The sequence below is a fragment of the Oncorhynchus mykiss genome, chromosome 17 (genome assembly GCF_013265735.2).
Source record: "Oncorhynchus mykiss isolate Arlee chromosome 17, USDA_OmykA_1.1, whole genome shotgun sequence".
Lineage (NCBI taxonomy): Eukaryota > Metazoa > Chordata > Actinopteri > Salmoniformes > Salmonidae > Oncorhynchus > Oncorhynchus mykiss.
In genome coordinates, this window is record NC_048581.1 from 23,011,093 (window position 1) to 23,037,454 (window position 26,362).

Below are 26,362 nucleotides of genomic sequence, written 5' to 3' on the forward strand. Positions count from 1 at the left end.
GGGATGGAGAGGGTGGGGTGTGGTGGGTGGGTGGGGTGTGGTGGGTGGGTGGGTGCCGTTGTCATGGCAACAGATTAAGGTCAAAGATGTTTTAGACAGCTCTATTAGCACTTTTTGCTCCTGCGGATTAGCACCAACTCGGGATGATTTGATGTGGTTGGTGGCATCGGGGATGTGCGATGGTTTGACTGAGGTTAGTGTGTTATCAGTCTCGTTTTGTCCTGACAAAGACACCGACCGGTGCAAAGATACAATGTATTCAGAGTGAGAAATCATTGTAACTTTTTTAGAATTTAGTGTAGCTATTTACCCGGCACTGCGTCACTCGTAGGTTGAGTGTCCGCAACAGAACGTCAAATTGTAGCTGGTGGATACTGATACGCGCGTGCATATGTTTTTGTACGGGAAAGAGAGTGAGGAGTGGAGAGAAAGAGGGAGGTAACGTTAGGTATGTGCCACCTGACTGCCTGCAGATGCCTTTGCAGCAGCAGGGAATGGACCTTCCAAAGGATGTAGGTGACAGAATACATTTGCGGGGGAAATGCCAATGGAATTTTTTTGAACAATGCGTGTCCACGGCTACATATCGACATCTTTTCAAAACAAATGATGTAGCATGTTAGTTTGTGTACTAGCGACACAAGTGCGTACGGAACTATTATGCAGTCTCACTGCGGCTGCAGCAGGGAGCTACTTGAATTCTCAAATAGTTTTACGAAAGCGACAGGATCCCTGCCGACCACAAGAAATGCAGCAGGATTTTCCACAATGACAGTGGCTGTGTCCTACGTTTCATTCACCTCTAGGGATAGGGCGAATGTTTGAAAAAAGAGTGTTCTGTGTTTATCAAGCAAACGATCTCTCTTTTGACGTCTAACAGAAGTCATCATCAAATCCAATATGCTTTGCTGATAAAGTATCGATCAATCATCAAGGACATCGATCAAGATGGAAAGCGAGGTTTTTCTTCCCCATCTGGAGCAATTTATGCTCAGCCCGCTTGTCATTTGGGTAAGTACCCTTCTGCATGTTAAAAATGTAGCTATGATAAATGTCCGTGGCGTTGATTTTCCTATTAATAAGCAAATGATGATGTTTTTATTTTTTGTTTTGTTTAGGTGAAGACATTTGGGCAAAACTATGGGAACATGCCATTGGATTATTCCGAGTTACTGGATGGGGTCGTTTTGAACAAGATCATGATTCAAATGTAAGTTTAGTCTGTTTTTGTTTTGTTTAGTTGCACATTTTGCCCTATGCACTGCAGCCAATAAGGAAGTTGGCTCTATGCCGGCCTGGTGTAGCCTAATCCAAGCTAATGAGCAGCACTGTCCAGATAAAACAGTTAGTGTAGCTGGAATTTGACACATTTTGACCCAGTAGCCCACGTCAATGATTGGCTTATCACCCGCTTCTGCTCATCTGACCGCAAGCTACAGTGTTGCTCACAATGTTGCTGTGATCATCCATGCTAATAAGGAGAGAAGTTACATAATAATAGGCTATTTAACTTGGTTGTATTTTGACAATAAACTGAGTGCCAGTCTCTCTAGTATCATGCTAACTCCTTGTCAGTAGTGGTCATGTTTGGTGTGACAATGACATCAGTGGAGTTAAGAAGAGCACAAACAGATCTGGGACCAGGCTGTTTTGACTCCATTTTGACTCCATTTTGACTCCATTTGGGCGTGCTATAATTAGAGTGAGTTCTGCTGCCAACTTCATGCAAAACTAAATGAATGTACAAAGTGATATAACACTTAACCTGTTTGTACTCCAGTCCTCTCAGAATTTCACTGCATTTTGGGAACGCTATTTTTAGAGCTCTAAATTGTGCCGGGTCGGTCAGGGCCATTCTGCCTGACATTTAGTGTTTTCAGAATGAAGTTGTGTTCTTGTCTGTTTCTGCGTGTCGGCTAGTGGATACAGCTGTTACCAATACAGCACAGAGCTGCTGAAGTTCTTGTTAACTAGTCGATGCTGCACAACAGTGTGTGCTTTGTCACTCACTTGCCATGAAGGAGTTCATTGTTGTCTGTCTGTCTGTCTGTCTCGGTCAAGAATATGTACTGTAACGTTTCTAATTGGTTTCCAGAAAAGGTTGAGTCTGAGTCCCAGATCACTTAGTGTAGTCTTTCCAGCTCCCATTGCTGATGTGACAATGACAGCGACGAAGTTGACAAGACATTACGAAACAGATCTGGGACAAAATAGGTCTTAAAGGAAGTCTTCAAGAGCTCATTGAGTAGCTTATTGTTGGGGTACCTTATGGCTGGGAGAATTATCATCATCACCCACCTAATCATCACAAACTGATGTCCCCTCTGATAGACAGTCATTAGTGTGGCTGGGGGTTTGTTAGACCCAGGCTGTCCAATGAAAAGGCACTAACAAACAACAACTTTTATTAAGGTTAGATATAGCCTAGCTCTGAACCTAAATAATATCAATATTTAGGACTAATGTTAGTTATGTTTGAAGGGATCCAAATAACTAGAGGTTTAAATATATATATATATATATATATATATATATATATATCTATATATATATATATCCTGTCTTCTTCGGGATAAGAGCGTCTGTCACAGTCTGGCTAAAAAACAATACACACAAACTCACACCACACACACACACACACACACACACACACACACACACACACACACACAAACACAATGCTGGGGCCTGCCGGTGGTTTAGGATAATCCCTTGGATTGCATGGAGACCCTCTGGATTAGGGGCTTGTTGATAGTGTTTAATTTTATGTGGAGAGCGAGACAGATGGCAGGGAGGGAGACAGTAGTGGCTCAGAGACCTACAGGAGACTATGGGGTCATCCTCATTAGGGTTCACAGTGGTGACACATTTTGCAACGGGAATCGAAAATGTGTGTTTCTTATTGGACCAATTCAGGTAGACCTTCCCTGTTTTGGAATGTTTGCTTCCATTTTCTGCCTAATGAATACAACCATGGACAGATACCAAGGTACATCCTATCTGTTACAGGAGGCTGAGGCCAAATAGGTTTAGGTCACTGTGTCAGTCAGATTGCCAGTCATTAGGGAAATTGAAATGGCTGGGAAGGGAGTGGATGAGTGAAGGGAGGGCTCTTTTAGGTGCTTGAGTGGAGTGTTGCTAGCCTGGTCCCAGATCTGTTTGTGCTGTCTTCCCAACTCGCACGTGTCAAGGACCATAGGAGTTAGAAAGACTGAGCAAACAGATCTGGGACCAGGCTAGAGTGGAGCAGGCTGATGCTATGGCTAGAGAGCAGCTACCATTTGGCTGTGAATTCATCACGCCATGAGCCTGACAGAGGGAATGATGTAATGGGGCAGAAAAAGAGGGAGAAACAGAGAGAGCTAGAAGCAGGTTTGATGAGAGTTAAAGCCAAGTTTAGCCAGATGTACTATATCTTTATAGCACCTGGCTTACCACATAACTCGCCACCTCTGTGGCTGTAGAAATAGCATCTAATACGTCTTAGAAATAGCATTTATATGTAATGTCATTTCATATCCTTCAGAAATCACAGAGGTAACACTTGCCCATCTTTGTGGATGTAGCTGAAATACGTTGTTGTAATTAAGTTGCTATAACGTTATTATAATGTTTTCATTCTCCTCAGAAATCCCAAAGCGACTCTTCCGAGCGTCAACAAAGTGAACAACGACCCCAGTCAGAGGATTCTGAACCTGACCGTTCTCATCCGTCAAATCAAAACCTATTACCTAGTGAGTTAAAGCTATGGATGTTCCCTCTTAGTTAAGTTTCCACCATTAAACACTCCTCCCTTTTATACTGTGTGGAACATTTGAGTTTGAAAGATTGGCAAGTCAAACCACATTCATTCTAGGGAAGGGACACGGAAACACACACACACTCACAGTCTCAAGATTTGCATGATGGTAAGGGTTAATACCCTCTAAGTGAGGAGAGCAGCTCTCTGCACATCTGGCCCACAGCCCTGGCCTGATCTGGTCGGCCACCCACCAGACTGTCAACCAGCCTCTTCTTAAGACGACTGCCCTAAATATCACCACATCTACCATGTAAACATCTCTGCAATCAGTGTGTGTCGTTAGGCAGGCTACAGTAATGCCTGTGCCAGACCTACAAGGCTTTGGAATGACCCATTTGGGTGGGATCACGACAGAGAGCGAGAGAGTCCCTCTCAGTCACGGCTGTCTATCTGTCTAATGCTGCGGTTTAGATGAAAGCAATTGTAGTATTTAAAAACAGAGCAATTATACAGACATAAGGTCAGTTTTTAATTTTACCTTTATTTAACTAGGCGAGTCGGTTAAGAACAAATTCTTATTTTCAATGACGGCCTAGGAACAGATTTGTACCTTGTCAGCTCGGGGGTTTGAAAATATAGTACGTTGTGAATGTGTGATAGCCCCGAGACATACTTTATATTGTTATATTTCCAGTAAGGAGATCATTTTGAAACCGAATGTATGTAGCTAGTTTGTTTGTATGAAACACAATTATTCTAGTGTGTATTTATTTACAGGGCATGCATTTGTACAAACCCTCATCACACAGCACACACAGTGTGTCATTACAGTACATCATCTAGAAAAATCCATGAAGACTGATAGTCTTTTGAAATGATATTGTGGTAGTTTATACGTAAAAGGGTCTGTGGTGTGTTTACCAGCAATCTACTTTCCCAAGGGTTTGATTTGGATTCCGGAGGGAGAGTTCAATCACTTCTAATTCTTGCTCAGCAAAAAAAAAAAAAAAAACAGGAAAGAAACACCAAGAACAATCAAGATATATAATGAATTCCCCTCAGAATTCCCTATGGGCCCCGGTCAAAAAGGAGTGGATTGAAATTTGGGAGGTATGCTAAGATGGCAAATGAAGACGGCAGCTCTCCTCTCTCTGCAGTAATGTAGGCTACAATGCTTGATCAAGAGATGAAATGGAGTCTGTTTCCCAGACACTATCATTTCAGGACAGATTCAAATTCTGTCATATTTAGACATAGTTATTTTGGGATGGAATTGGCCTAGTTTGTGTTAGTCTTAGATTTGTGCATTTTGTGACAGGATTTTTAAAGATATATATTTTTGTCATATTCAGCTGCAACGTTGCAACGTTCCAAGTCTTATTTTGTGTGTAGTGCACCAATCACTGGTTGAAGAGATGATTTTTATCTCAACTCTGCTATAAACCGCAGTCTCAAAAAATGACTTCCCTTCATAATCAGATTTTAGCTCGAGGGGAAAGTAAAGTGACCCCAGAGCCCAGTCCCTTAAACATTCCTCACTGGAAATGGGTCGCAGTCACTGGAAAAATTGACTGGTTGGTTGGATGGCAGTGGTTGATTTTACTGCATCACAGCTGCATGGCTCGCCAGACTGGAACTCTCTTACTAGGGACTTTACTAATTGTTTCCTGGACGTAAGAGGGGTCCTGTTTTCTCAATGGGAAATTAAACACTGCATTACACATTCACACCACATTAGCCTAGCTAGCCACTGTAGCGACCAACAAACAGACATGGGTTCAAATAGTATTTAGTCTCTTTCCAATACCTTCGCTGTGCTTGATTGAGCTTACCCTGGCACAATGGAATAGTCCCTAAAGTGCAAACTCCGCCCGCCTGGCACACGACGCAGGCTAAATAAAATGTGCTACATATTTGAAAGAAAATACTAATATTTTATTTGAACTCCGGGTCTGGTCAACAATTCCCCAGACTGGAAAGTGCCTTGGCACCACTGGCATTATAGGCTGAAAGGTTTATGTATAAAGAAGCACCAAAGAAACTGGCCATTTCTTACAGCCATTCTGGTCCCTCTCAGTCTGTTGGCACCAAGTCGACATATTTAAATGCCTGACTATACAATCCCAACCCTACTCATTCAGATAGCATTGGCCAGATCCCAACAGTGTTTTTTTTTTGTCCTCCTGTCTCACTCTTTCGTTGTCCTTTTCCGTACCCACGCTCCCTTTCTCATCCCCCCTTTTCTCCCTTTCCTAGGAGACTCTGAGGCAGCTGATCATGATGCCTTTACCCAACGTGTTGGTGCTTGGCAGGACTCCTCACTGTGGTGTGTTTACCCACCATGCCCACACCGTCTTACATTCTGTTGAGAAACCCAAAGAGAGAACAGTACACCCTTTGAATTCTATGTGATGTACAGTACTACTTTAGTTCCACAGATGTAGCATCTTCATTTGATCACCCTGTTGTTGCCGGAAATGTCAAACTTGTATTGTATTCAATGTTTAAAAGGGCTTTTAAAGTTGGTCATATCCACTTAAAAATGTCCGACTTGATTTGCCCCATCAACACTTTTATCAATCGCTACAAAAATGTTCATAAATTATAATCCACACAATAATTCACATTTCCTGTTGCTGCAGGATTCTTTTCCTTCTATGAGAAAGTGGTCAAATGACGATCCTACCTGTAGGCTTGGTTTGCCAGTCACACACGTCCGTTGAGAGACTAGAAATACTAATTGTATCTGTGCTGCGTAGATAAGTACAGTTTGTAAGATGATTGACACCATCTTAGAGTTTGCAGTATCATCCTTCCATTTGTTGTCTGTGACATACCGTGACATAATGTAATTATTCATATGAGTAAACTGAACTCAAACCAGACCAGTTAATTTGCAATGTTGCCCTATAAGTTGACCTCAAAACCCCTATAAGACAGACTTTGAGGGGCTTTGCTGTCTGTGTCTTCAGCAGATGTGTAATTCAAATGCACACAGTCAGTCTGATAGATGTGCTAGCCTTGGTGACAGGCTCTGGCCTGATGAGTGACCCAAATTCACACAGCAGCCTGCCTCAAGTTAGACTACATCTGAATTTTCTTTAATCATTGACTTTAATCTGAATTTTAATGTGGGGGTTGTATTTTGGGGGTTTTCTCCTCAGAGCAAAGTCTGGAGGAAATGAAGAAATTACTTCTTCTCTTATTGGGCTGTGCTGTCCAGGTAGGAGGAGTTGGAGAGGTGTGTGTAGTTGTGTGCGTGTGTGTGTGTGTGCGGGGGGGGGGGGGGGCGTCTGGAACAATGTTGTTTTAGCTAGCTCATAATTGAGGATTTGAGGGGGACCCCTGTTTCACCACACCGTCCCCCAGGCTAGGCTACACACACTCATTAAGACCCTAATCTACTATACCCACTGTGTGTTTTCAGTGTGAGAAGAAGGAGGAGTACGTCGAACGAATCCAGACCCTCGACTTTGACACGAAAGCAGCAATAGCTGCTCATATCCAAGAGGTACAGTATCTCGTTCCACGTTGCGCTTGTCCCTGGTCTGTGCGTGACGATGACAGCAGTAGAGTTGGCAAGACAGATCTTGGACTCAGGTTAGCTTGTTCCACATTCAGTAACATGCATGTTTCTCTTATGTGGAAGTATTAGTGATTGAGAACATGACAAGGGCAGGCTAGCCATTTGCAAACTGTTTATAACAACATGCACCAAAACTGTGTTGTGATTGAAATAATGATCCTTTTTTTAAAAGCATTAGAAACATTCATTTGACAATAGTCCGTTAAAGGTCCTATATAACCACCGGGCTTTTAGTAATGAACAGCAACATAATAAATCCATTTAGCATGTGTGAATACATTTTACATGTGGGTGGTCCCGGGAATCGAACTCACTACCCTGGCATTACAAGCACCACACTCTACCAATTGAGCTACAAATGACTACATGGATAGCTTTTGTACCACATTTATCCCACATGTATTTATTTAGGAGAACAATAATACCTTTCATTGCATTTAGTTCATATGAGAAATGACGTAATTATTTCCCTCAGGTAATAGAAGTTCACATGGAACTTAAGGTCAAAGGTAATTTTGTCATTTTTATTAGGATCCCCATTAGCTAATGCCGTAACGCTAGCTAATCTTCCTGGGGTCCAATACCAAATAACAAGTCATTACAAACAACCACCACAAGACTTCACAAACATTCAACATGTAGACAATACAGACAATTCAAATACCTGACAGGAAACACATTTAACATTCAATTGATGCTTTCTATTTCCTGTCCAGTCAGATGGTCTATTGCATTAGATGTTGTTTTATTTTATTCTTGAAGGTGGATTTACTTTTTGCCTGAGAAATATGGATTGGTAAAGAGGTCCATTCAGCTATAGCTTTATATAAAACTGTAGATTTAAGGCGATTTGTCCTTGGCTTAGGTTGTTTTAGCTGCCCTGAATTTGCCTGTCTGGTTTGGTGGCAGCCCTGTTTGGAGCCATTTGGAGTTTTTTATGCCTTTCTTTGCTGCATATGACCATTTAACTGGACAGTACTCTAAGTGTGATAGGACCAGGGATTGACCATATAACTAGACAGTACTCTAAGTGTGATAGGACCAGGGATTGACCATATAACTGGACAGTACTCTAAGTGTGATAGGACCAGGGATTGACCATATAACTAGACAGTACTCTAAGTGTGATAGGACCAGGGATTGACCATTTAACTGGACAGTACTCTAAGTGTGATAGGACCAGGGATTGACCATATAACTAGACAGTACTCTAAGTGTGATAGGACCAGGGATTGACCATATAACTAGACAGTACTCTAAGTGTAATAGGACCAGGGATTGACCATTTAACTGGACAGTACTCTAAGTGTGATAGGACCAGGGATTGACCATATAACTAGACAGTACTCTAAGTGTGATAGGACCAGGGATTGACCATATAACTAGACAGTACTCTAAGTGTGATAGGACCAGGGATTGACCATTTAACTGGACAGTACTCTAAGTGTGATAGGACCAGGGATTGACCATATAACTAGACAGTACTCTAAGTGTGATAGGACCAGGGATTGACCATATAACTGGACAGTACTCTAAATCTGATAGGACCAGGGATTGACCATATAACTAGACAGTACCCTAAGTGTGATAGGACCAGGAATTGACCATATAACTGGACAGTACCCTAAGTGTGATAGGACCAGGAATTGACCATATAACTGGACAGTACCCTAAGTGTGATAGGACCAGGGATTGACCATATAACTGGACAGTACTCTAAGTGTGATAGGACCAGGGATTGACCATATAACTGGACAGTACTCTACGTGTGATAGGACCAGGGATTGACCATACAACTGGACAGTACTCTAAGTGTGATAGGACCAGGGATTGACCATATAACTAGACAGTACTCTAAGTGTGATAGGACCAGGGATTGACCATATAACTGGACAGTACTCTAAGTGTGATAGGACCAGGGATTGACCATATAACTAGACAGTACTCTAAGTGTGATAGGACCAGGGATTGACCATATAACTGGACAGTACTCTAAGTGTGATAGGACCAGGGATTGACCATATAACTGGACAGTACTCTAAGTGTGATAGGACCAGGGATTGACCATATAACTAGACAGTACTCTAAGTGTGATAGGACCAGGGAGTGACCATATAACTGGACAGTACTCTAAGTGTGATAGGACCAGGGATTGACGATTTAACTGGACAGTACCCTAAGTGTGATAGGACCAGGGATTGAATTACCTGATTCAGTGTGCTAGATGTTACATACTCTGAACACGTCATGAGCAATGCAAACTAAATGAAAAGGCTTTCGGATTCCCCAGGAACGAATACCAAAGGAACGTTCTAGCACGTGTTGTCGTGTCTGCGTGACAACGGTGCACAGTGTTCTGCCACTGTTACACAGCACAATCATCAAGCGCCTATTGGGGACAGTGTGCAATGAAAAATGAAAAACTGTCATTGCATTGCCAGTCTTCTATTGTAGCCAATCTAGTCACAGAGGCACTCCTACTTGGTTGCCAATAACATGGTCCAAACATTGTCATTTGAAACACATGTGCTGGGTGTTTCGCAACATTAGAGGATGTGTCTAATAACACACATAGATGCTGCTAAAAGACCTGCACAATATTACCCTATATTTGACTACACACACTAACATGTTTTTAGGGTAAATTATTATGGAGTGGTACCTATGTACAGTATCATTCCACGTACTGCTTTGAGGTACATATATAGGGAGAACGGAGTGAATGGAATGGCGTCAAACCATGTGTTTGATTTGATCTGTTCCTCCCTGTGATTGGTCAGGTTACCCACAGTCAGGACAGTGTACTGGACCTCCATTGGCTGGAGGCCAGCGAGCTCTGTGCTGAGGACCTGGAGACCCTGTTCAGACGCCTGGTGGACCAGAGAGACACACAGCTGGAGGTAGGGGGTTATAAATGGGTTATGGAGGGGTTATGAATGTGTTATGTTCTCCTTATGTAGGCCTGGTTGGCCAGAGAGACACACAGCTGGAGGTAAGGGGTTATAAATGGGTTATGGAGGGGATATGAAGGGTTATGGATGTGTTATGTTCTCCTTATGTAGGCCAGAGAGACACACAGCTGAAGGTAGGGGCCACTGTTGACATACTGCACAGTGTTTATAGGTTTGACCTTGCTGAGTCATACAAGATATTGCTGTGCCATAAAATATTCTGTAAGTCTTACTAGACTTTTATAGCAGTAGTTACTTATTGACTTTCTATATTGATCTGTGGTGAAATGGAGGAAGTTGAAAGGGAGGAAGTTGAACTTGAAATGACAGGTGAAGGAGAAGTGTCATTTCCTGTCCTATTTTCATCTTTCCTCCCTCTGTTCTTTTCTCCTCCCCACCCCAGACTATTTTAGAGCTAATGCAGGAGAGAGAGTCCACCCCGTCACCCTCTCCTCCCAGCGCCCAGTCCCCCAGTGACTGTCCCAGCATGCAACAGCAGACGGCCTCCCACCAGCACTTGTCTGTGGAGCTGGCCGACTACAAGGCCAAGGTCAGACGGCTGCGCCAGGAGCTGTGAGTAGTCAGATAAGGACACTCCCAGACCCAACCCTCCCACTCAGTGGTCATAAAGTAACCTGGGCATGACAATGACAGCCATGGGGTTGGCAAGACAACATAAACAGATCTCGAATGCAAGCTAAGCATAAATGTGCATAGTGTAGTACTGCTTGAGGACTTTCTGAGTCATCTTCCACCCAACTGGTCATTGTGTTTAGAGGATACATATGTCATTTCCCTAACCCAGCGTTAGAGGATATACTGTATGTAAGCCTTCTTTAAAGAACTCAAAAACACCAAAACACAAAGTGTTTTTATTTTTTCTCGGGTTGTTTCCACATATGTTTGGAGGTTAAACAGTTGACCTGTGAGGCAAGGCAAACGGTCAGGAGAGAGAGAGAGAGAGAGAGAGAGAGAGAGAGAGAGAGAGAGAGAGAGAGAGAGAGAGAGAGAGACATATCCTGAACGGATATAGGAGAAGGTGTCTGGGGATACTTTGGCCCAGATTCTCTCCTTGGCATGACCCTCCAGGGCCTTGCATTGCCATTGTCCCACTTTGGCCCTCTTCCTCCCTGCCAACCCCAGACCTGATTCAGCCCTCCATCTCTCCTCCTCTTCTCTCTTTTATCGCTTTCATTGTCTAACTGGGATATGCTGACTCAAGCCCCCGGACTGTACAGCAGTACAGTATCCTCATAATGCAACCCAACACTATCTGTTCTGTTCCTAGAAACGTAATAGCTTTTGGTTGTAGTGCACACTTGATGTCAACAAAGTGATAGGTTTGTGAGAAAACATGTACGAGAGAAGCTTTTCTCCTAGGGTTCTAAAAAATGGTCATGCTGTAGTACTGGCCAGTATGTTGCTACTTCCCAGGGAAACTGGGGGTGGAGGAAGTGATGGTCTGGGTGCTGCAGTGTGTGGTGGAATGTGTCCAAGCAAGCAGGAGCCAGGCATCCCATATCTGCACTCGTAGAAAAAAGGGTCCCAAAAGGGTTCTACATGGAACCAAAAGGGGTTCTTCAAAGGGTTCTTTGAACATGTTAAATGTCTTCTCCAAGAGCTGTATATAATGGCTGTATGACTTGACCTACTGTATCTGTCTGAGTGGATGGGGGGTAGAAGTCAGGACTGTGCGTGTGGCGCGCATGCATGCATGTGCGGCAACATTAAGAAAAGCTATGCATACTTACACCATCCCTCTCCATCTCTTTCTCTCCCCTCCCCTCCCCTCCCCTCCCCTCCCTCCCTCCCTCCCTCCCGCTCAGAGAGGAGAAGAGTGAGCAGGTACAGGACTGCAGACAGGAGCTGGAGAACATGGAGGCTGAGTTCAACAGGATTCAACAGGAGGTAGAGAGAAGTGACGCACGCACACACACACATACACGCACACACACAGACACACACACATGGACCTCCTCTCTAACCCTCAGTAACATGACACACAGTATCCTTACTGCTATCAGAGATTATTCAGATGAACGTACACTATGCTTTAGTGTAGATAAAGCCTTAGTGCTTAGCTAGTGACAGTGGCTACACCTCAACACTGTTTTCTACAACAGTACGAAAGCTGCAGCTTGATCTCCCGAGTTCCTAAATCTGTTTTCCTGAAAGGAGAAAGAGAGATTTCCTATTTATTTCCATGCCTAAAACATGGTTCTACATCAACTGGGTTACATGGTCAGGGAAACCTCTCATACATTCAGTGAAATTCAAAGACTTTAATCTTCAAAAGATAAACACAGTGTAGATAGTTTTGTTTAAACTGTAGATTTATTTTAAGACAGGAGCTACTTCCCAGCATTTTCCTCTCCCCACTTGAGAGAACTTTTGCCGTATATTTACCTCACGACGGTGTCCCATGTATGTTAAAACCTTTCCTGTGTCGGTGTCCGTATATTTACCTCACGACGGTGTCCCATGTATGTTAAAACCCTTTCCTGTGTCGGTGTCCGTATATTTACCTCACGACGGTGTCCCATGTATGCTAAAACCCTTTCCCGTGTCGGTGTCCGTATATTTACCTCACGACGGTGTCCCATGTATGCTAAAACCCTTTCCCGTGTCGGTGTCCGTATATTTACCTCACAACGGTGTCCCATGTATGCTAAAACCCTTTCCCGTGTCGGTGTCCGTATATTTACCTCACGACGGTGTCCCATGTATGCTAAAACCCTTTCCCGTGTCGGTGTCCGTATCAGAACTCTGTGTTGCTAGCGGAGGCCCGGTCAGCCCGTACGTACCGTGACGAGCTGGATGCCCTGAGAGAGAGGGCCATCAGGGCTGACAAGCTGGAGAGCGAGGTGGGACGATACCGCGAGAAGCTACACAACATGGAGTTCTACAAGGCCAAAGTGGAGGTACGGTAGCGTACAGAGAAACACATTCAATACTCAGACTATAGCATGATCAACAGGCAAAATGTGAATTTTGTCCACTGTTAAATTTTTATCAGAACGTTTCAGAATGCAAAGCACCACAGCTACTAATATTTCAAATCAATTGTTAAGGTTTTACAAATGACTGTTATCGCACTTTGTAAAAAACTTAGCTAGATCTCAAACAATACTTTACGTTTTTCATCATTTAACAATTGACATTAATCTGCTGTTATCATGTACCCGACAGGGGTTTCTATGTTTGTAACAGCCTTGATTTGTGTCTCATCTTGTAGGAGCTGAAGGAGGATAACTCTGTGTTGCTGGAGACCAAGGCTGTACTACAGCAGCAGCTGGAGGGGTGGAGGGCCCGCTCTGATAAACTACACCAGCTAGAGAAACACAGTCTGCTGCTCAACGCCAGGGTCCACGTCATGGAACAGGTAGAAAACATGGAGTATTATGCAGTGGATTACATGTATGTAAACGGTGGTCAATATCAACATTGTGGGGAAACAGGTTAAAGGTTAAGGGAAGGATGGGAAAGGGACTGGTCTTAGTGCAGGGGAGGATGTGTATTGGAAGATACATGCGATGGAACAGGTTGATGGACTAAGAGGATCATACTGTACATGCTTGGATTATGTTGTGGACATGTGTGTGCCATGGTCAAAAGGTTTATACTTTCAACGAAGATCAGATAGAGAAATAGGAAGTTGAATATCTTTAGAATAACAACGTCATCTCCCCCTCTCTCTCTCGACCCTTCCCAGGAGAAGGAGGTGGACAGGAGGCGCATGGAGGAGCTGCAGGAGGAGAACCTGGCCCTGGAGCTGGCCCAGAGGAGGAGCATGGAGGAGTCACAGCACCTGGGATGGGAGCTGGAGCAGCTCTCCAGGAGCCCCGACAACTCACAGGGTAAGGCTGACAGTCTACTCTGCCCACTTCATCTGCCCTGTGGGAACAGTGGTACTTATGGGAAGAGAAGTGGCGTGTGAAATATCATTCTAACGTTAAGAACTATTCTATATGTCACAAAAAGGATACTTTCTATAAGATCATTCATTCAGTCATGATCTCACCTGTCTGTTCAGAGTGGAGGTTATGTAACAGCTAGTTCGTATTCCTGTCATCCTTTCGGTCTGATGGTTGTGTTCAGGTCAGAAGTCTCTGGGTGAGGAGGTGGTTGAGGGGACCAGGAGTCGTCTGCTGAGGCTGGAGAGAGAGAACCAAAGCCTGCTCAGGACCATAGAGGAACTGAGAGCTGCTGACCTCAGCCTGGGACCGCAGCACAACCATAACCATGAGCACACGTGGCGGGACGGCCAGCGACCCACAAACACGGTAACTAGCCAGGGACCACGACACAAACATGAACATAATAGGCACACACAGCTGCTCAGGCAGCACACGTACAACCATCAACCCACACATTCGGATTCCGGCGACTCTATTGAACTATAGCAGTGAACGGTGCTATTTCCATGTGAAAATGTTGTTTGTGTTTCCTTGTTCATCAGGCTGAGGTGGTTAGAGAGTACCTTGGCAGTTTAGACAACACCTCCTGGGAGCAGTCTGAATTGGTCATCAAAGAGGATTGTGACATTGACATAGACACATCACATCACAGGGACCCAAAGTACAACGGAGTGTCGGTTGACCTAGAGGGAGAGATTGACCGACTGGAGAGAGAGAGCGAGACCCTCAAGGAGAAGATGAACCTTCAGAAGCAAGAGAAAGGCCAACTTGAAGACGGAGAGTCTTGCGACATGAGTGACCCCATAGCTGACCTGGAAGCTGTAGCTAAAGACAACACCCGCAATCTCCTTCAACCAGGCGCTTCAGTGTCTCTGACGCGTGATACCTCACCCTGCTCTAAGAACAAGAGTCCACGTCGGGAGAACAGTAGCACGGGGCTGCAGGCGAGGGCTTCCTCTTCATCCACGAAGCACACAGAGCGTCTGGAAGCAAAGTGTAGAGCCCTGGACACAGAGAACCAGCGGCTTCAGGCTGCCCTGGACAACACAGGTTGGTCTTCTGGGAGAATGTTGTGGTACTGCTGTCTCTTTGTAGCGTTTGGCTCTGTTGCGTTAGATACAGGGGCATTGAATGGGCAATGTGATGCGCTTTATTTGTTCAGGGATCCATTTGCTTGTTGATTTTTGTGCTCTGTATGCCTGCTAACCTAATAATTGATGATTGGTGATTAATGAAGTAGCCTATATTAATTCATAATTATTATTATTTATTTTTTATCCACCCACGCCCCCACCCATCCATCCAACCTTCCATCCATCAACCACACCCCTCCATCCATGCATCCATTCACCTCCAGGCCGGAAGCTCCAGCGGCTGGAGGCCGAGGTCCACGAGCTGGAGGCTGAGAACCAGATCCTGCAGGCTGGGCTGGAGGAGCTGAGGATCTCCTCGCGGCGCATGGAGCAGCTGGAGCAGGAGAAGCAGACCCTGGAGCAGGAGGCTTCAGGCCTGGAGAGAGACAAGAGGAGGCTGGAGAAGGAGAACCGCAGGCTGAGGCAACAGGCAGAGATCCAGGACTCTACCCTGGACGGGAGCAACCTGAGGGTGGCTAGTCTGGAGAGAGAGAACAGGTATGATGCTAATGGTCACCATGGTATGATCGTGGTGCTAGCAATGTCAGGGTTGTGGGTTCGATTCCCGCTGCGATCACATGTATAAAAAGGTATGCACTTGTATACAAATGTATCTACTCATATACAATACAATATACAAAAATGTGTGCTCTCACTGTACTGTAAGTCGCTTTGGATAAAAGCATCTGCTACATGGTTTATATTTCTATTATATTATAACAGGGGGATGGGGAAGGAGGTGGAGAGGCTGAAGGAGGTGGAGGAGAGGGTCAAGGGGCTGGAGAGGGATAACAGAGAGCTGGCCAAGCAGGGAGCGATCAACCAGAGGGCCCTGGTCACCCTGAGAGAGGTGAAGCCACTCAGATCAGCATTAGCTTCTTATGTGTGATGCTCATGTATTTCAGTGTGCCTGACATGACAGATTTGTAAGTTTCCTTATGGGAAGATAAAGTTAAGCGAGCTTGAAGTCGTGGAGATTTAGATCACATGTCATGAATTTATATCAATTGTTTTTGATTTAACAACTCTGATAAGTAGGTCATTGGTCACAAGAGCTTTACATGGCTGCAAGAGGAGTCACTGAACTGAAATATGCGATGATACAAAAAGCAGATATTTCTGACCTTTGTTCCTCTGTAGGAGTTGGTGAGTGACAAGCTGAAGACCCAGCAGAGGGAGAATGAGCTGGAGAGGCTGGCCCACGAGCTGGAAATGAGAGTCCTCAACCAGGACACATCACCACAGAGTGACGAGGAAACTCCAGACAACAGGTAAAACACTGGACACAGCACGGTTCATGCAACTGATTTAGTCTACCCCCCACAAACCAGGTTCGGTGATAGTTACACAAATCTTCAATTAAGTTTGTGAATGACTGTGTTATACACATGACAATAGATTGGTGAGTTATTTTCCAATAAAATCAATTACAATTAGTGACAAAATACACAAAAATATGTATACTTTTCCCTCCCCCACGTGTTGTTCTAAATCCCCCTTTATTTTATTTCCCTCTCCCCAGTAGGTTCAAGATGTTGGAGTCTGAGCTGGAGTCGTCTCTGAAGAGGTCCCTGCAGATCAAAGAAGACAAGATGGCTGCCGTTGAGGCTCGTCTGCAGGAGTCCTCCACCCTCAACCAGCAGCTACGTCAAGAGCTCAAGACTGTGAGTCTGGCCTAGTTCCTCGGAATCAAAGGGAAACTATACCTTGTCTACATTCATTCACTTTTACATTGGAGTTCTTTGTCAAAGCATATTGAAGTCTGAAGTTGAAAAATGGCCTCGCTCAGTAGCAATATCTGACCTTTGTTCTTGACCCCCTACAGGTGCGTCTGAACTACGAAGCCCTGCTGCAGAGGGAGGAGGAGGAGCATGCGGCGCGTAGCCCCACCCCTCAGAGGGAGAGTGACAGGGCGGTAAGCGGATGGCAGCGGGAGAGCCAGGAGGCCACCAGGGAGCTGCTGAGGGTCAAGGACCGCCTCATCGAGGTGGAGAGAAACGTGAGTGGAGAACTTTGTGTCATCATGTTTTGACTAAGCACTAAATTTGATGCTCTTATTTCAATTTTTATATTTTCTGAAATGCATCTGACTTTGTTTAAAGGCCTCCCAATAATGACTATGGGATGATAGAACTCAAACCTACATGACATTTTAGTCATTTAGCAGACGCTTCATTTATTCATTACATTACATTGCCACGTTAATACAAATGTTATCCATCTCAACCAGACTATTACTATGGATCAACACCAGCTTCACATTTTTTCTATGTATTATTGACTTGTCCCTCTTTTCCTGATCTACTGCAGAATGCCACACTGCAGGCAGAGCGTCAGGCACTGCAGGCCCAGCTCAGACAGCTGGAGACCCAGTCAGACGGCCTGCAGGCTCAGATCCTGGCCCTGCAGAGACAGACCGCTTCCCTGCAGGAGAACAACACCGCTCTCCAGACACACAACGCTAACCTGCAGGTTAGAGGAGCAACATTCCTGATATACTAATTTACTCCTAGTAGACTGATAAGATACTCAAAATACACAAATACACACTCACTGATTTAATGCTTCCAAAATATGAACTTTTATTTTGAAGTGAGTACTTTTATTTTGAAGTGAAATCTGTGTGCAGATATCCATTCTGCATTGGAGTCATCTTGTTTTTATACCTAGCACTCAAGTTGCCTCATATAATGCCATTCTAACAGAACCTGATACTGTAAGGTTGGTGTTACATGAAGTAGTTTGAATGCAACTTAAGTTGATTTGTTAAATGTGAACCACTTCCTATAGAGTCCTTTCATACATGGTATGAGTAGTATTTCATCTTATACAGTATAAACTCATACCTTTGAATTACAACCTTTTCACACATAACAATCATATCCACCGCTATCCAACCACAGGTCGAAAAGTCCACTCTGAACTCCCAGAGTGCATCACTCCTGGCCCAGAACGCTCAGCTCCAATGCCAACAATCCAGCACTGAGGGTGATAAGGAGGTGGCCATGCGTGAGCGCGAGGAGCTGCGCGGTGTGCACGACCAGCTCCTGAGGGACCACGAGAGGCTGGCGGCGCTGCACGAGAGACAAGCCATGGACTACGAGGCCCTGATGGGGAAACACGGCTGTCTGAAGAACGCCCACCGCACTCTGGAGCTGGAGCATAGAACGCTGGAGGACAGGTAGAGGAAGGGGACCAGAGACCATTCTGATTCTGTCATGGTTCACAATATACCATTTGAATGCTTGAGTAATGGTTGCTTAAATTCCACCTCTCTATGTTATGTTCTCGTGCAACAATGAGGATATCTGTTGAGGAAAATCTGTTGGATTTTAGAACTACAGTATATAGGTTCTACCCGTTCATATTTTATCAAAGACACTCATCAATGGCTGTGACACTCATTTCCCAACCATGCAAAAACAACGAAAACAGCAACCGAGAGGAAAACTCTCTAAATAGCCACGATGGTGTGTTGCTGTAGGTACAAAACCCTGCTGCGGCAGAAGGCCAAACTAGAGGGTCTGGAGAAGGCTCTGAGAGAGGAGCAGGACAAGATGTCTGTGGAGAAGGAGCAGCACAGGACCACCGCCTCAGAGTGTCGACAGCTCCGGGATGAGAAGGACTGGTGAGGGGCGCACATAGCATAACACACACACACACACACACACACACACACACAGCATCTCCTAAAGATGACAAAGACTCCCTCTACACACAGCATAGCTCACTACACACATAAGCTCACAATAAAGATAGTTTCAGGCTGATAGCTTTTACATAGAATTCAGAGAAATTGCTTGTATAACTTGCTGACATTCAGAGAACTTTGCTTGTCTAACTGTTGTTCTTAACAATATGTTTTCGCCTTACTTTGTCAGAGTGTTTCTTCTATGTATATTTCTATGTGCCCCCAGGCTGAACCAGACGTACCGTCAGCTGTTGAAGGATCAGGAGGAGCTCCAGGCGGACCATAAGAACATGAAGACCCTGCTGAACAGCACCAAGCTGGAGCAGACCAAGCTCGAGTCCGACTTCAGCAAGCTCCGAGAGCAGTACCAACAGCTAGACATCACCAGCACCAAGCTTACGAACCAGTGTGAGGTATGAAGGATATATTTAAGCAACAAGGCTCAAAGGGGTGTGGTAAATGACGAATATACCACGGTTAAGGGCTGTTCTTATGCAAGACGCAACGCGGAGTGCCTGGATACAGCCCTTAGTCGTGGTATATTGGCCATATACCACAAACCCCCGAGGTGCCTTATTGCTATTATAAACTGGTTACAAACGTAATTAGACCAGTAAAAGTAAACATTTTGTCATACTCATGGTATGAGGTCTGATATACCACGGCTGTCAGCCAATCAAAATTCAGGGCTCGAACCACCCAGTTTCTAATAATACTTTCACCATCCAGGTTCATTTAAGTTATAATTCAAAATATACAGTGCCTTGCAAAAGTATTCGGCCCCCTTGAACTTTGCGACCTTTTGCCACATTGCAGGCTTCAAACATAAAGATATAAAACTGTATTTTTTTGTGAAGAATCAACAACAAGTGGGTCACAATCATGAAGTGGAATGACATTTATTGGATATTTCAAACTTTTTTAACAAATCAAAAACTGAAAAATTGGGCGTGCAAAATTATTCAGCCCCCTTAAGTTAATACTTTGTAGCGCCACCTTTTGCTGCGATTACAGCTGTAAGTCGCTTGGGGTATGTCTCTATCAGTTTTGCACATCGAGAGACTGAAATTATTTCCCATTCCTCCTTGCAAAACAGCTCGAGCTCAGTGAGGTTGGATGGAGAGCATTTGTGAACAGCAGTTTTCAGTTCTTTCCACAGATTCTCGATTGGATTCAGGTCTGGACTTTGACTTGGCCATTCTAACACCTGGATATGTTTATTTTTGAACCATTCCATTGTAGATTTTGCTTTATGTTTTGGATCATTGTCTTGTTGGAAGACAAATCTCCGTCCCAGTCTCAGGTCTTTTGCAGACTCCATCAGGTTTTCTTCCAGAATGGTCCTGTATTTGGCTCCATCCATCTTCCCATCAATTTTAACCATCTTCCATGTCCCTGCTGAAGAAAAGCAGGCCCAAACCATGATGCTGCCACCACCATGTTTGACAGTGGGGATGGTGTGTTCAGGGTGATGAGCTGTGTTGCTTTTACGCCAAACATAACGTCTTGCATTGTTGCCAAAAAGTTCAATTTTGGTTTCATCTGACCAGAGCACCTTCTTCCACATGTTTGGTGTGTCTCCCAGGTGGCTTGTGGCAAACTTTAAACGACACTTTTTATGGATATCTTTAAGAAATGGCTTTCTTCTTGCCACTCTTCCATAAAGGCCAGATTTGTGCAATATACGACTGATTGTTGTCCTATGGACAGAGTCTCCCACCTCAGCTGTAGATCTCTGCAGTTCATCCAGAGTGATCATGGGCCTCTTGGCTGCATCTCTGATCAGTCTTCTCCTTGTATGAGCTGAAAGTTTAGAGGGACGGCCAGGTCTTGGTAGATTTGCAGTGGTCTGATACTCCTTCCATTTCAATATGATCGCTTGCACAGTGCTCCTTGGGATGTTTAAAGCTTGGGAAATCTTTTTGTATCCAAATCCGGCTTTAAACTTCTTCACAACAGTATCTCGGACCTGCCTGGTGTGTTCCTTGTTCTTCATGATGCTCTCTGCGCTTTTAACGGACCTCTGAGACTATCACAGTGCAGGTGCATTTATACGGAGACTTGATTACACACAGGTGGATTGTATTTATCATCATTAGTCATTTAGGTCAACATTGGATCATTCAGAGATCCTCACTGAACTTCTGGAGAGAGTTTGCTGCACTGAAAGTAAAGGGGCTGAATAATTTTGCACGCCCAATTTTTCAGTTTTTGATTTGTTAAAAAAGTTTGAAATATCCAATAAATGTCGTTCCACTTCATGATTGTGTCCCACTTGTTGTTGATTCTTCACAAAAAAATACAGTTTTATATCTTTATGTTTGAAGCCTGAAATGTGGCAAAGGGTCTTAATGTTCAAGGGGGCCGAATACTTTCGCAAGGCACTGTATTTACCTAAAAGCATCCATTTTAATCAATCAAAACTTAAAAATAAAAATTCCAATATTCTGTACAGTTGTATTGAAGGTTTTGTTGATCGTATTGTAATGAAACAGTCAGGGAATGCGGCTCGAACCCTCCACCTCTAACTTCCGCGACGCATATAAGGCCCTGCCCCGCCCCCCTTTCGGAAAAGCTGACCACGACTCCATTTTGTTGATCCCTGCCTACAGACAGAAACTAAAACAAGAGGCTCCCACGCTGAGGTCTGTCCAACGCTGGTCCGACCAAGCTGACTCCACACTCCAAGACTGCTTCCACCACGTGGACTGGGACATGTTTCGTATTGCGTCAGACAACAACATTGACGAATACGCTGATTCGGTGTGTGAGTTCATTAGAACGTGCGTTGAAGATGTCGTTCCCATAGCAACGATTAAAACATTCCCTAACCAGAAACCGTGGATTGATGGCAGCATTCGCGTGAAACTGAAAGCGCGAACCACTGCTTTTAATCAGGGGAAGGTGTCTGGTAACATGACCGAATACAAACAGTGCAGCTATTCCCTCCGCAAGGCTATCAAACAAGCTAAGCGTCAGTACAGAGACAAAGTAGAATCTCAATTCAACGGCTCAGACACAAGAGGCATGTGGCAGGGTCTACAGTCAATCACGGACTACAGGAAGAAATCCAGCCCAGTCACGGACCAGGATGTCCTGCTCCCAGGCAGACTAAACAACTTTTTTGCCCGCTTTGAGGACAATACAGTGCCACTGACACGGCCGGCAACGAAAACATGCGGTCTCTCCTTCACTGCAGCCGAGGTGAGTAAGACATTTAAACGTGTTAACCCTCGCAAGGCTGCAGGCCCAGACGGCATCCCCAGCCGCGCCCTCAGAGCATGCGCAGACCAGCTGGCCGGTGTGTTTACGGACATATTCAATCAATCCCTATACCAGTCTGCTGTTCCCACATGCTTCAAGAGGGCCACCATTGTTCCTGTTCCCAAGAAAGCTAAGGTAACTGAGCTAAACGACTACCGCCCCGTAGCACTCACTTCCGTCATCATGAAGTGCTTTGAGAGACTAGTCAAGGACCATATCACCTCCACCCTACCTGACACCCTAGACCCACTCCAATTTGCTTACCGCCCAAATAGGTCCACAGACGATGCAATCTCAACCACACTGCACACCGCCCTAACCCATCTGGACAAGAGGAATACCTATGTGAGAATGCTGTTCATTGACACAGCTCGGCATTCAACACCATAGTACCCTCCAAGCTCGTCATCAAGCTCGAGACCCTGGGTCTCGACCCCGCCCTGTGCAACTGGGTACTGGACTTCCTGACGGGCCGCCCCCAGGTGGTGAGGGTAGGCAACAACATCTCCTCCCCGCTGATCCTCAACACTGGGGCCCCACAAGGGTGCGTTCTGAGCCCTCTCCTGTACTCCCTGTTCACCCACGACTGCGTGGCCACGCACGCCTCCAACTCAATCATCAAGTTTGCGGACGACACAACAGTGGTAGGCTTGATTACCAACAACGACGAGACGGCCTACAGGGAGGAGGTGAGGGCCCTCGGAGTGTGGTGTCAGGAAAATAACCTCACACTCAACGTCAACAAAACTAAGGAGATGATTGTGGACTTCAGGAAACAGCAGAGGGAACACCCCCCTATCCACATCGATGGAACAGTAGTGGAGAGGGTAGCAAGTTTTAAGTTCCTCGGCATACACATCACAGACAAACTGAATTGGTCCACTCACACAGACAGCATTGTGAAGAAGGCGCAGCAGCGCCTCTTCAACCTCAGGAGGCTGAAGAAATTTGGCTTGTCACCAAAAGCACTCACAAACTTCTACAGATGCACAATCGAGAGCATCCTGGCGGGCTGTATCACCGCCTGGTACGGCAACTGCTCCGCCCTCAACCGTAAGGCTCTCCAGAGGGTGGTGAGGTCTGCACAACGCATCACCGGGGGCAAACTACCTGCCCTCCAGGACACCTACACCACCCGATGTCACAGGAAGGCCATAAAGATCATCAAGGACATCAACCACCCGAGCCACTGCCTGTTCACCCCGCTATCATCCAGAAGGCGAGGTCAGTACAGGTGCATCAAAGCTGGGACCGAGAGACTGAAAAACAGCTTCTATCTCAAGGCCATCAGACTGTTAAACAGCCACCACTAACATTGAGTGGCTGCTGCCAACACACTGACACTGACTCAACTCCAGCCACTTTAATAATGGGAATTGATGGGAAATGATGTAAATATATCACTAGCCACTTTAAACAATGCTACCTTATATAATGTTACTTACCCTACATTATTCATCTCATATGCATACGTATATACTGTACTCTATATCATCGACTGTATCCTTATGTAATACATGTATCACTAGCCACTTTAAACTATGCCACTTTGTTTACATACTCATCTCATTTGTACATACTGTACTCGATACCATCTACTGTATCTTGCCTATGCTGCTCTGTACCATCACTCATTCATATATCCTTATGTACATATTCTTTATCCCCTTACACTGTGTACAAGACAGTAGTTTTGGAATTGTTAGTTAGATTACTTGTTGGTTATTACTGCATTGTCGGAACTAGAAGCACAAGCATTTCGCTACACTCGCATTAACATCTGCTAACCATGTGTATGTGACAAATAAAATTTGATTTGATTTGATTTGATTTGACCTTCTGACCCGAAGCCCAGTGCGCCTTCGACTGTGCCACAGAAGCATGCTCATGTGACGAAGTCGATACTCCCCCCTTATTAACCCAGGGTCGGTACAGCATTGCTGGCAAAGTAATTAGATTCTGTATTTCCCAAGCACTATACGAAGAGGCTATGTGAGGATATTTTCATTTGCTCTCAAAGCAGTTTTGTGCCAGATTGATGTGTTGTGGTGATTCTATCATTAAATAAGTCATTGACATATACTATGTGCTCTTGTGTCTAGCTGCTGAGTCAGTTGAAGGGGAACCTGGAAGAGGAGAACCGTCACCTGCTGGACCAGATCCAGACCCTGATGCTGCAGAACCGCACCCTGCTAGAACAGACCATGGAGAGCAAGGACCTGTTCCACGTAGAACAGAGACAGCACATGTAAGGGACCCGTCTATCTGGTTGAATGCCGAGTCGTAGAGCTTTAACCCCTTGCATTCTAACTTGCAGTTAATGGCCTGAATTAGAAGTCAATTGAACCAAATGTAATAGATTGTCCACCACCAGCAGCAGACACTGTACAGTATATCTACAGGATATAAGAGCATAGTTTGTACAATAGTAGCCACAGTATAGTTCTTCTCATAATGATCGACTTATGGAATGTATTCACATTATGCTAAAACAATGGGCTTCACATAGGACACAAGGCATTCCAGAGCAGCACAAAACAAAAGGCATTGATTCAGCTATAGAGCACCGTTGCACCAAAAACACAGTGCATCCCATCATATTTAGAGCACCAAAACCACTGGGCCTCTGAGTTTGACAGAGCATGGATTATTGATGTCGTCTGCCATCTGTAGTGCCAGTTTAGAAAAAAGGTTGACTGACCTAAAAAAAATCCTCTCTCTCTGCTAGTGTCAACGTTGGCCTATATGGAATAAATCTCCCCCATTTTGAGTTTATCTTCTGGACATATGGGGCATACTAAGCTATGTGTAATATGTATGAAAGGATGGAAATATAACATTCACATTCTTTTCATTGCGGCATGCAACGGAAAACGCTTTTTAACGGAAAATGGAAATGAGAGTTCCTTTTTGGACGAGTACATGTAGTCCCTCACTGTTTCAGTCTATTTTCTTCCGTTGGTGCCTAATAAAGACGACCTTGGGGTTTGATGGTGTTTAACCTGTCTGGGAACCTCTCGACAACAGCCAATAAAATTGCAGGGTGCCAAATACAAATCAACAGAAATCTCATAGCAAATTTCTCAAACATACAAGTATTAGGCACCGTTTTAAAGACAAAATTCTCGTTAATCCAGCCACAGTGTCTGATTTCAAAAATGCTATACAGCGAAAGCTCCACAAACGATTATGTTAGATCACCACCTGATGAAGACAGCTTGGCTGTCGAAACGTTGGTAATTACATTTTTGCATCTGAGCTCCTAGAGTGTGCGGCTCTCTTTTATTTTCAAGTTTTCTACTCCGCTAGCCAGCACCTCGTCTTAATAGGTGTGCGGTTCTTTTTCTTCTAGGTCACCACCAAGTCACAGAAAAACCCAGCCATTTTTCCAGCCAAAGATAGGAGTCACAAAAAGCACAAATAGAGATAAAATTAATCACTAAACTTTGATGATCTTCATCAGATGACACTCATAGGACTTCATGTTACACAATACATGTATGTTTTGTTCGGTAAAGTTCATATTTATATCCAACATTCTCATTTTACATTGGCGTGTTATGTTCAGTAGTTCCAAAACATGCAGTGATTTTGCAGAGAGCCACATCAATTTACAGAAATACTCATTATAAATGTTGATGAAAATACATGTGTTATACATGGAAATATAGATATACTTCTCCTTAATGCAACCGCTGTGTCAGATTTCTTTTTTACTTTACAGAAAAAGCATAATCTGAGTACAGCGCTCAGAGCCCAAAACAGCCAAAAGAAATATCCGCCATGTTGCACAGTCAACATTAGTCAGATTTAGCATTATAAATATTAACTTACCTTTGATGAATGCACTCCCAGGAATCCCAGTTCGACAAAAAATGTTTGATTTATTCCATAAAGTCCATCATTTATGTCCAAATAGCTTATTTTGTTAGGGCGTTTGGTAAACAAATCCAAACGCGCGTTCAGGTCCAGCCGAACGTCGGACGAAAAGTTCCAAAAGTTATATTACAGGTCGTAGAAACTTGTCAAACTAAGTATAGAATCAATCTTTAGGATGTTTTTATCATAAATGTTCAAT

At 44.4% G+C, this 26,362-nt stretch overlaps 1 protein-coding gene across 6 annotated transcripts in view; it reads left to right on the forward strand.

Moving 5' to 3' along the window:
• Positions 1-54: 54 nt before the first annotated feature.
• LOC110493481 (girdin) overlaps positions 55-26,362 on the forward strand; it is a 33,772-nt gene continuing 7,464 nt past the window's right edge. Inside the window, exons 1-25 of one of the 6 annotated variants that reach the window (XM_036949414.1) lie at positions 55-193; positions 881-1,011; positions 1,119-1,210; positions 3,629-3,734; positions 5,999-6,068; positions 6,907-6,983; positions 7,170-7,253; positions 10,109-10,228; positions 10,683-10,852; positions 12,106-12,187; positions 13,042-13,200; positions 13,515-13,661; positions 13,992-14,136; positions 14,378-14,562; positions 14,739-15,246; positions 15,554-15,827; positions 16,053-16,179; positions 16,470-16,600; positions 16,852-16,993; positions 17,155-17,328; positions 17,640-17,801; positions 18,233-18,510; positions 18,814-18,957; positions 19,247-19,433; positions 24,387-24,532. In XM_036949414.1, coding sequence (XP_036805309.1) covers positions 949-1,011; positions 1,119-1,210; positions 3,629-3,734; positions 5,999-6,068; positions 6,907-6,983; positions 7,170-7,253; positions 10,109-10,228; positions 10,683-10,852; positions 12,106-12,187; positions 13,042-13,200; positions 13,515-13,661; positions 13,992-14,136; positions 14,378-14,562; positions 14,739-15,246; positions 15,554-15,827; positions 16,053-16,179; positions 16,470-16,600; positions 16,852-16,993; positions 17,155-17,328; positions 17,640-17,801; positions 18,233-18,510; positions 18,814-18,957; positions 19,247-19,433; positions 24,387-24,532 — 3,773 coding nt within the window. In that variant the 5' untranslated portion in view covers positions 55-193; positions 881-948. Of the gene's footprint in view, positions 194-214; positions 1,012-1,118; positions 1,211-3,628; positions 3,735-5,998; positions 6,069-6,906; positions 6,984-7,169; positions 7,254-10,108; positions 10,229-10,682; positions 10,853-12,105; positions 12,188-13,041; positions 13,201-13,514; positions 13,662-13,991; positions 14,137-14,377; positions 14,563-14,738; positions 15,247-15,553; positions 15,828-16,052; positions 16,180-16,469; positions 16,601-16,851; positions 16,994-17,154; positions 17,329-17,639; positions 17,802-18,232; positions 18,511-18,813; positions 18,958-19,246; positions 19,434-24,386; positions 24,533-26,362 lie in introns of those variants that run through there. The other 5 variants (XM_036949415.1, XM_036949416.1, XM_021567777.2 and 2 more) reach the window with 5 other exon arrangements.